The following is an 11,300-nucleotide window of genomic DNA, read 5'->3' as shown; positions in this document are numbered from 1 at the left end:
TTCCAGAGGTGTTGTAATGTAATACTCAGTTTCTCAAACGAGTGTATGCCTGTCTGTTGGTCCACTTAGGAGTCTTGATCCTGGTTGTGTGGTGGGCTAGTTGTGGCAAATGGTAGGGAAGCTCAGTATTTCTGTATACAGTTGTAGGGGCTTTATTGCAATGTGGTATGGCCTGATATTATGTTCTTATTCCAGTGTGGGGTGTGTGTGGGGCAATGGAAGCTGAGTGATAGGATCTCTCCTAGTGATTGCCAGAAGTGAGATGCGTCCTGGTCTTGTGTTTTACAGATAATCTTACAAATAGTCCTTTGCATTTATATCATGCTTTCAACTTTAAAAGGATCATAATGCTGATTGTGTGAACTTAGGCAAATCACGAGAGGTAGAGCAGGAAGGGTTGCATCAGTGCTTAGTTCTTGTGGCCCTTTCTTACACGCCCAGGGAAATGCTGATCGCCACTTTGGGGCCAGGAAGCAATTTTTCTCCAGGCCAGTTTGGCCCCCAGTGATCCTGGAGGTTTTTTGAATCATATTCTGGGCATGGAACAGGGGTCACTGGGGTGTGTGGGGGTATTGGTGAATTTCCTGCATTGTGCAGGGGGTTGGACTAGATGACCCTGGAGGTCCCTTCCCACTCTATGAGTCTATGATTCTATAATTTACCCAGGCTGGCTGTGGGCACGCCAGCACCTCTGTCAGGCAGAAGCACCTGAGATCCTCCCCCTCCCCTTTTCCTTCGCCCAACTTGGAGGCAAAGGGAAGGGAGAGGGGGGGAAAGAATGGATCCCAGGTGCTTCTGCCTGTCATAGGGAACACTTCCAGTGATGTCAGGGGGTGTGGCATATGCTAATAAGTTATGCTAATGAGCTCCTGCAGCTCTTTTTCTACAAAATGGCCCCTGACAAGAAGTGTTAGAGAAGCACATGGGATTGTTCTCGCCCCTTCCAGGCTGGAGGGGGCTGCTGGAGCACACAACTGATACTGAGCTTGGGAAGATAGTTTGGGAACCGCTATAGCCCTTGCCCAGGAAAACTTGGGGACAAGTGCAGATGGAGGTAGAAGCAATGCTAGAGTCATAGAGCCCTTGCCCAGTCCTTGGTGAAGTTCCACATTTTTGGTCCTCAAGCCAGACAGCTCCATTCCCATGTGCTTGGACTTCTGGGGTGTTAATAAAGTATCCTGGTTTGATGTGTAACTGATGTTGAGAGGACCCCAACTGTTGGAACAACTGAGCAAGGCCTGATACCTGATGACCTTGGATATGACTAAGGGTTACAAGCAGGCCCCCTTGAGGGCACAAGATAAGGAGAAAATGGCCTTTGCAACCCCATGGGCTCTATAGCGATTTATCACCATGCCTTTGCAACCCATGGGATGGCCACAACTTTCACATTCCAGCAGTTAGTAGACCACTTATTGTGGCCCTGTCAAGGATATGCAGCTGCATAGATAGACTGTGTGGTAATCTTCAGTCAGTCTTGGGCCAACCTATCTCCAGCACCTAAAAACAGTATTTTGAATCACAGAGGAGGCATGTATGCATTTAAATACACACAAGAATGCATTAGCTTGATCCCAGATCCTGTACCTGGGCCATCAGGTGAGGGGGGAGGTGTAACCTGTGCGAGAAAAGGTAGAAACCTTGAAGCAGTTGCTGATCCCCCAAACCAAAGAACAGGTCAGGCAACTATTGGGCGTAACATATTATATTTGATTTGTCCCCCATTTCATCATGTTAATGGCCCCTTTTGTCAGATCCTTTAACAAAATGGGTCGAGGAGCTATTGCCCTGGGGGCCTGATTGGTGGCTGGAGACCTCTTGCGGGTTGGTCAGAAGTAAAAATGACTCCCCAGGAAGAGATGTGCTGACTCTGATGGCACAGAAGAGCAGGCCCAGGCAATGAGACCATTTAAAAGCCAGCATGGAGGTCAGCAAAGGGGAGGCATGCAGCCAAGGAGGGAGAGGCACAGTTGGGGAGGCAAGTGTGGAAGCAGCTACAGGGGCAGAGGAAAACTCAGCAGCTGGGAAAGTGAGCAGGGTGGCTGCAAGGCAGAGCCACAAGAGGGCCAGTGAACACCGAGATGCCTGGACTGCAGGGGAGGAGCCAGACACCTGAGAGGGCAGCCGAGGAGCCACCAAAAGTGGCAGTAGGATTCTGAGGCTGAGTGGTTCCAGGGAGGGGACAGACCCCCCCCCAGTAGGACTTGGGGGAAGCTCAGATGCAGGGACAGCAGCAAGGGGGCTATGCAACTTGGGGCCCAGAGACTCAAGAGGGAACTCACTCACGAGGCCTGAGGGTCCTGAGGCACAGGGCCAAGGAGGGCGAGAGGAATGGAACCAGATTCAAAGGACTGGCAAGGAATGAGGGACAGTGTCCCCTGCATGAAAGCGCAGTGGGCCTCTGACCTGAGGCCACAGTAAGAAGCAGAGGTCATCTCGGGGGGATCGCGGGGGATCACCGTTCCCCCGGGTGAGGTACGGGGGTGGGGCACATGACGAAGCCCCGCCCCCTGCTTCCGGCTGCCCCGCTTCTGGCCTCATTCAGTCAGGAGGAGGCAGGAGAAGAGGGAGGGTAAGTTGCTTCCTCCCTGCCTCTCCCCACCCCTGCCTGCCTGGGGCCAGGGAGGGCCTTTGCGGGGCTTCCTTGCACTCCCGCCGGCCTTGCAGGTCCACCGCCAGGCCCCTCATGGGGCTCGGCAGTGGAGCTGCAAAGCCGGCGGCAGGGGCCGGGACCGTTGGGGGCGGGGTGTGTGGCCTTATGACACACTTCAGGTGATGTCAGGGGGTGTGGCATATGCTAATGAGTTATGCTAATGAGTTTCCCTAGCTCTTTTTCTACAAAACGACCCCTGGTAAGAAGTTACACCAGCCTCTAGCAACCCAACATAGAGAAGACTGATCTGCTCTCCCAGGACAGGGAGTGATCTAGCCTGGGGCTCTTGGCAGGAAAAAGATATCCACCAACCCTCCTCTGCTTAGGGAAGACTTGTGGAGAAGGTTAGCACCATTTGACTTTCAGCTACACTCAGGCTCATTTGGGCAGTTACCCTGGTCCAAGGCTATTTGGGGACTGAACTGAGCCTGGAAACAAACTAATAGCCAGTGCAATTGATGTAGAAGTGGAAATATGGCCCCCACAGTGAACTCACATCAGCATTCTAGAGGCACTAGCTGAAGTTTCTGTATTATTTTCAAAGGCAGCTTTATGTAAAGTGGGTTACTGTGAGTAATCTAACCTGGATGATTTGAAGGCTGCCTCCTGCCTTCTCCCGTTCTCCACAGGGCTTTCTTTAAAAGATTGACATGAATCTGGGCAGAATTAATTGTCAAGCTAAGTATGCTACAGAATAAGGGTGAGTTCATGCATTACAAAAAGGAGTCCTGTGGTATTTTAAAGACTTACACATTTATGTGGATTAGAGCCCTATTTACCAAGTGCATCAAGTGTATCCTTGGTTGGTAGACGGATATAAGTCTACAGGGGGGGGAAATGTAAAAAGGAGGGCCAAAAGACCATGGAACATTAAAGGTACAGTCTGTGACATTTCTAAGCACAAGTCAGATATATGCAAAATAAACCGAGTACCATTCACAAGAGCAGTAAATGGTCATAACACAATTCTTCTAGTTTTACTTAACATTTAATAACCTTAGGGAACATCCTCACTCCAGTTTCAGTGATTACCTAAGCTGATTCCACATGGAGACCCCCCCCCAAAAAAAAGTTGGCAGCCCTGGCATTAAAGGGGAACATTCACATGATGTTGTGCTTTCCCCTTTAAACTGGGTTAAAAATAAACCTGTTTTAATCTGACTCAAAAGGGAATATGCAGAGTAGCTATAAGAGAATATCTGTATAGACTCTCCTACCCTTGCCATTATGTAGAGGGGCAGAGCAAAGATTTGCCTTCAAAAATGATGTGGTGCACATTGCCCCCCCCACGCACACCCTCCTTTTTAGCTCATTAACTGGCTTTCCCCCCTTCCCCTGCCTGCCAAGACACACTGTAGTGTCATGGCATGGCTCAGTGGAGAAAGGAAGAGGAAGGAGAAGTTTCTAAATCATGGCACAGGCAGGCCCGTAGCCAGGATTTTTTATCCTGGGGGGCTCCGGGGTTCGGGGGGGCTGCTAGTGCCAGGAGGGGCTTAATTTAAAATAAAAATTTAAACCCTGCGAGGGTTTAAATGTGCCTCCTCTCTCTTCCCCCTGCCAGCCAGCTGAGCAGAGAGGGGGTTTAAACTTTAAACCTCCTCTCTGGGGTCATGTCACAGTGGCGGCACAATTTCTCCATTGTATCCAATGAGGCAATCATGCCACCACTGCGGCACGGCAGGCCCCGAGCCAGGGTTTTTTATCCTGGGGGGCTCCGGGGTTCGGGGGGGCTGCTAGTGCCAGGAGGGGCTTAATTTAAAATAAAAATTTAAACCCTGCGAGGGTTTAAATGTGCCTCCTCTCTCTTCCCCCTGCCAGCCAGCTGAGCAGAGAGGGGGTTTAAACTTTAAACCTCCTCTCTGGGGTCATGTCACAGTGGCGGCACAATTTCTCCATTGTATCCAATGAGGCAATCATGCCACCACTGCGGCATGACTCCAGAGAGGGGGTTTAAAGTTTAAACCCCCTCTCTGCTCAGCTGGCAGGGGAAGAGAGGGGGTGGCTGCATGGCCTCCATCGCAGGCCATGGAGTCTTCTTCCTGCTAGCAAGCAGGAAGAAGGCTTCTCCACAAGAGAGGAGGGAAATCTTGTGGGGCTGTCCTTTTAATGGAGGGGGCTGAGCCCCCAATAGCCCCACCGTAGCTACGGGCCAGGGGACTGGGGTGTCCGGCATAATTGGTATCTCATCTCCACTTTTGTAGGGAGCTGGGGGGGGCAGTTGCAGCAACAAGCAGCATGGGAATGTGGGTATGTGGATAACATGGTTGTTGCTCATTCTGGTCTTGTGTGCTGCTGCTGTTGTAGGAGCATATGTTCATGTCCCTGCATGGATGCAGATCTAGACAAATAGTATCAAAATCCCTACTAAATTCTACTATTGAATATAAACAATCTTAATGAATATCCCGATGTGCAAAAATTCAGCATGCCTAGTTTTCTGTGTTTATACCTGATGTAATACACACATGTGAGACAACATAAGTGATGATTTATATGCAGATTGTGTGTTATTTCCTACATGGAAATGCTTCTGCTTAAACAATGATGCAATATATCAAATGCATCTTCGTCTAAAACTGAAGGGACTCCCCTGTTGCAACAAAATCCATTCTCTAGAGCAGTTCTATTGGAAGAGAATTGCTCTCATGTGATACTCTCTAGTCTTGGCTCTTTTAAAATTCCCTACTGCTTGTTCTTGTGTCACATGAGTGGATAGCAAAGGCTGCAGTTCCAGCTGTGGGGAAACTTCAACATATCATGGTTTGGGACCCCGAGAAGACTAGAATGACAAAGTATTTTCTGCAGTTTCCGGAGTTTCCTTCTGCACAGGAGCTGAAAATGTGGTTACAGGTTAGCAAGATGCAAGTTCCATAGATGTGATTCAGCACAGGGTCCCTGCAAAGGTTCTGGAGTCTAGGTGGGGGGCAAAGGGCCATGGCCCACTATTTGCAGACTCTGCTCCCTATAAAGAGGCACTAGGATAATAAAGCCTTCTCTGGATAAAGTCAAAACCAAGTTCAGGACCAGAATATAAAAGCTGAAAGAGGTGACAAGCTGAGGAGTTTCAGCTGAGCCAGTTAATATCAGTAGAAACCACCATTTGGAATATATTGCTTGTGAAGGTGACACAAGAGGCTAAATGAATTCAAAAACAGCTTTCCCGAGGAAAAGATAAGCATAATGCTGGGAAGAAGTGGTAAAGTTTGATAACAACGAATTAAACCAGGACACATTTCTCATGTTCCAAATATTTCTGCCACCTGGAATGAATGAATCACTCCAACTTCTTTCCAAGGATGCTTTCGCAAGAGATGCTTAAATTGCTTTGCTAATGTCTTCTGTCTCCACAACGGTATCTCACTGACCCATATTAGGAATGAGTCTTAATTATATCACTCCCACTGTTTTCTGGCGTGAAGCTGGCCACACACCCCAAGAGGACTGCCAAGATTCTACACACATATACAAACATCAGTGCATGGAAGAATGCACAGCTTTAGGACACTGGTTCCCAGAAACAGGAAACTGTATTTCCCTCAGATTCACTATATTAAATATTTTCAAGGACTCTGACCTCAATTTAAAACAGCAGATTCCCAAAACAGACACCATATGCCCTTATTCTTTCATGATACGTTCTTCATATTGCTTTTGGTTGCATATACCACTATAGCCCCTTCCACAGTTTGTAGCCCAGTCCTACCCTTGCTAAAGCCAGTACAAATGTTGCTGTTGGTATAGTTCTGCCTTTTCCATGGTTGAAATAAAATAGTGTAGGCAATGCTAGTTCCGTTGCAGTTAGGACATTTCCCAAGGTGCATTGGCAGTCAGTTTTTGCATTTCTCTTGCCTGTATTTCAAAAGTTGGCTAGCATAAGGTATTTTATATTTTATATCTTTTTTTTATAATTTTTATTAACAACATTCACAAATGAGGTATTCCTCCTAAAAGGTGTTTTTCATGTCATGAATCACTAGATCAACTGAACCAATCACCCTGCTGAGGTTTAATTATCAGGACACTGCCCTACTGGGAGTTTGTGCCTATTCTGTTCTCTGTAGCAGCTTCTCAAAGTCCCCTACAGCTAATGACTCAGTAGCAGTTCACTCACTCCTTCATACAGAAGCAGTGGCAACATTCCTGGTTTCTGGGACAACTAAAATGGACTATATAGCACATTTAGCAGGCTCTTAGGTAAATTAGAGATTTCTGAGGTGAAATGTCCCCTCTTCTCCCTTGTTGCTGTTTCAGCGCACGTCTGTTAGCTTTGTGCATGCATACATTCCTGTATCTTTAGGTTAGATACATGTGTGCATCACGTAAGACAGAAAGTGTGATTCAGCATAAACCTTTGGTGATATCTCTCTCTCTCCTGCCCTCTCCTTGACATTGTCCCTCACATGTCTATTGTAAACTCAACAAATTCTTTGATGTGTTGGCAGAAGTAGGTTCTGGTGGCAATGTAGCTAAGAATGGACTCCTAGAGCAACCACGTGTTTGACACGGATGAGTCTTGAAAAAATGGCGTCAATGGTTACCTTCACTTGGGGAAGAATTGGAAAGAAAGACAGGGCAGGGTTTATCTGGGGTTTTGTTTACTAGGTTTTGAATTGTGTTACTTTTAATTTGTAAGCTGTGTTGAACTTGAGTCACAAAGAAAGGCAGGAGATAAATATTTTATTTTATTTGGGTGTGTGTGTGTGTGTGAGAGAGAGCCAGTTTGGTGTAGTGGTTAAGTGTGCGGACTCTAATCTGGCAGAACCGGGTTTGATTCCCCACTCCTCCACTTGCACCTGCTGATGTGACCTTGGGTCAGTCACAAGCTCTGGCACAGCTGTCCTTGAAAAAGAGCAGTTTGTGTCAGAGTTCTCTCAGCCCCACCCACTTCACAGGTTGTCTGTTGCGGGGAGGGGAAGGGAAAGGAGTTTGTAAGCTGCTCTGAGACTCCAAGTGAAGGGCGGGGTATAAATCCAGTCTCTTCTTCTTCTTCTTCTTCTATATATACGTGCTTGTATGCCTGGAAGTCATGGCAACTTCTGGTGACCCCTACCGGGGGCTTGGACATTTTTCAGAGAGGTGGCTTGATAGCCTGCCTCTGCATTCTGAGCCCTGGTATTCCTTGGAGGTCCCCCTTCCAATTACTTGCGAGGGTCAGCCCTGCTTAGCTTCTGAGATATCTGAAGAGATCAGGCTTGCCTGAGCTATCCAGGTCAGGGTGAGATAAATATTTTAAATGAATAAGTGTGAATACGAGAGTGGTGATTTATTTTAATAGAGAATGTAAGCTGCTTCTCACATTACATAAAGGCAAGCAGATTCGCCACTGAGGGCACACTCAACAGAGAGCAACAGTTCACACTGGCTCCAGAATTCATGTTCTGGTATAGTGTTGCCAACTCCAGGTTTGGAAATTCTTGAAGATTTGGGGGTGGAGCCTGAGGGTGGCATGGTTTGGAGAGGGGAGAGACTTCAGTGGGGTATAATACCATACAGTCCACCCTCCAAAGCAGCCATTTTCTCTAGGGCAACTGACCTCTGTAGTCTGGAGATCAAGCTGCAATTCTGGGAGATTTCCAGACCCCACCTGGAGGCTGGCAACCCTATGTATGATGTAAGTATATACACTTGATGTGCCTGTTATGTTCACACTTTGTTTGCAGATGTTTACTGGAAGCAACTGGACAGCACCCCGGAAAAATGTAATTTGTGAAGCATTCCTGAGACCAAACCACATGGGCATACAGTTACAGTGATTTACAACATGTGTGAACAGAGTTCAGAGTTAATGTTGGAAACTAATGAAACAGGCCTCAAAGACTGCAGATTAAAACTAATGTCAATAGAAGGCTGTGGATGAAATATAATGACGATAGCATGAATTTTTTAGTATTTAGATTCTGAGCTTGAACTAAAATGTTAATGGTTTAAAGCTGTTGTCCATCATGAAAAATAGAATAATTTTGGTTCTACCACATCAGTGCAGAAAGGTCCTGTTGAATCGTTTTTAGTTAAGGTGAGAATGTTCATTCTTCATGTCTTAAAAGTTTTAAAACAAATACTATGCACCCAATCCACTGGATTTTCTGTGGAGACCTCATTGAAGTTAAACTCCTGCACTCTTGTACTTTCCTCATTCATTTTAATAGTGCCACACCACCATTTCACAAGCATTCTGGAGAAGTATTACCAGAGAATTCTTTCTTCAGATGTAATTGAATGACCAATTTAGGTAAGAGCTGCAGCATCACACATTTGACCAGGATTTTTTCTGACTCTGTCTGACTTACTACTTTCAGTCGCATCATGGATCTACCAGGACCTCCCCACCCCTGGCTGAAACAGAAGTCTGACTCTGAATCAGTCCTACTGAATCATCAATACCACAATGGCTCACCAACTTAGAAGAGGCCACACTGTAACACAGTCTGGTTCAGTTTTGGTAGAAGTACATTTCACATGTGGCTGTTAATAGGCAAGTCAGACTGAAGGTTGCTCATCATGTGCATCATTTCGAGAGTACGGAGAGATTTCAAGCTGATCCTTTTCAGTGGAATTCAGGAAGGAATTCTAAATGCATTCAAGATCCATTCATCAATTTAAATCCAGGGTGGCAAAGAAGTCACAAGTGCCCCTGATGTTGTTGGTTTCTTTATTATGTTGGTGGGATATGTACAATAAAGGCAACCAAAAAGGTTGAGACACCCCCCCAAAAAATATAGCTATGCATGTGGTATTAATGGACAAAATATCATATATAATTTAATTTAAAATGTTTTTATATTAATTAGGTACTCATCTGCAGAAACATATGATTGTGTTTTTAAAATATTTTAGCCCTTTTGAATGTATAATTAAATTATATATGATATTTTTTACATTAGTGCTATGTGTGTAGCTATATTTTAGTTCCTTTTTCTTTGTCTGAGCCTTTTTGGTTATCTTTCTCGTGTAGAATTCTGTTTTTCTCCCCCTTTTTTGGTCGCACGGGTTATGTACAATATTCTAGATCCTTGAATTATAAGGGTGTATTGTAAAAAGAAAACAGTCTTGTGGCACTGCAAAGTCTTAACAAATTGCTTATAGCATAAACGTTTGTGGTCCACTAAAGGCTACTAAAATAAATCTGTCTTTAAAGTGACACCCCTTTTAGTTTGTGCTAAAACAAATAAGGCTGCTCTTCTAGACAGGATATATGGAAGGCATGACTGCATAATTTCCACACCTCCCAGAATCCAGCAGGCAGGCAAAATACCACCTCCATTTATAATGTTTTCTAATCTCCTATCTTTTACAATCCCGCTCATGCTTTTGCACATTTTGCATTAGCAATCACAAGGTTCTAGTTCATGTAGTTTGGCCAGAGGACTAAATGGGCAAGACCAGACTTGTCATATTTCCCAGCATGCCAAGAACTGCAAGATATCCAGCAGTAGCATTTTGTCAGCCAACAAATTTTAAACCAACTGCATGCAAATGACTGCAATTCTATGTTTATGAATGAGCAAACTGGTGGCTTGTAGGGTGCCTTTCCATTGAGGCCTTTGGCAACAAATACATTGCTTGCTGTTGCTTTATGGTAATTGTAAGCAAAACGAATTGCTCTTCCTACCCTTCTTTCCTCCTGCTTCCCCTGTAGCGATTACAAAGCTTCCAGAAGACAATAAAATAAAGATATGTTGTCCTCTCCTATTGCAAAACTCCACAGCTGGGGGGAAGAAAGAGGAAGCCATAAACGGGAGAGTCAGAGCCGGCTTCCCGAAGCAAGAGAGGAATGAAAAGCTAGCCTGTCTCCATAGGATGTGCTAGTCACAGGGATGATCGAATGCGTGCGTAAAAAGGGCATTAGGACCCTGAAGATTTCTCCCTTTCTCTCTCTTTTCGCTCTGCAGGACTGAGCAGTGAGACAAGAGCTAAAACAAACAGCTGTGACTGCACGAGCCAGCCAAATACAAAAAGGGGAGAGAGAATTCTACCACCACTCCCCCGTCGGTCTAATCCGCCCCCCCCCCCATTTGATTCCCCTAGAAACCTCTTCTTCTTCTTCTTCAGTTTACTCCGGGTTCCCAGCCTCCACTGGGGCTCTCAGGATGAGGCGGATCAGGGCTAATGCCATTGCAATCCTGACCGTCGCCTGGATTCTGGGCACTTTCTATTACTTGTGGCAGGACAACAAGCCCCATTCAGCAGCATCCAGCCGATCTCCAAGCAGCGGCGGCGGCGGCGGCAGGAACGGGCAGAGATCCACGGGCAAACTGGACCTCCACAAAGACGAGAGGACCATCCCCCTCATCGTAAGTGCGACCCGCTCCCGGAGGATAGGACACTGATGCTTGCAGGGACAGTCCGCTATTGCCGGTGGTAACAGTTGTTGTTGTTGCTCCTGCTGCTTTACTGCAGGGTGAGATGCTCGTAGGAGTCCGCGTTCATCTAGTTGGCCGAGAGATTGGCAGCGGCTGGTGAATGGATGGGGAGGAGGAGCGGGAAAAGGACCGGGAGGAAGAGTTGTATTTGCATGGCTTTCGTTGTGTTTATTCCAGCATTCTTGCTTGTAACCATGGCACCATTTAAAATTGGGGTGGGGGTGGTGGGCGGAAAAGGCTCAAGCCTGCTACGCAAAGTCCTGTGAGCGGGGTCGGCGGAGTTGCTC

At 46.4% G+C, this 11,300-nt stretch overlaps 1 protein-coding gene across 1 annotated transcript in view; it reads left to right on the top strand.

Annotated features, from left to right (window-relative positions):
- The first annotated feature begins 10,707 nt into the window (after nucleotides 1–10,707).
- Nucleotides 10,708–11,300, top strand: part of GALNT16 (polypeptide N-acetylgalactosaminyltransferase 16) — a 222,629-nt gene continuing 222,036 nt past the window's right edge. Inside the window, exon 1 of the mRNA XM_015413290.1 lies at nucleotides 10,708–10,944. Within this exon, the coding sequence (XP_015268776.1) occupies nucleotides 10,741–10,944 (204 nt within the window). The 5' untranslated portion in view covers nucleotides 10,708–10,740. The remainder of the gene's footprint in view (nucleotides 10,945–11,300) is intronic.

The sequence above is a fragment of the Gekko japonicus genome, unplaced genomic scaffold, assembly GCF_001447785.1.
Source record: "Gekko japonicus isolate JY-2015 unplaced genomic scaffold, Gekko_japonicus_V1.1 scaffold32, whole genome shotgun sequence".
NCBI classification, from domain to species: Eukaryota; Metazoa; Chordata; class Lepidosauria; order Squamata; family Gekkonidae; genus Gekko; species Gekko japonicus.
This window is presented reverse-complemented; position numbering and strand designations above follow the sequence as displayed.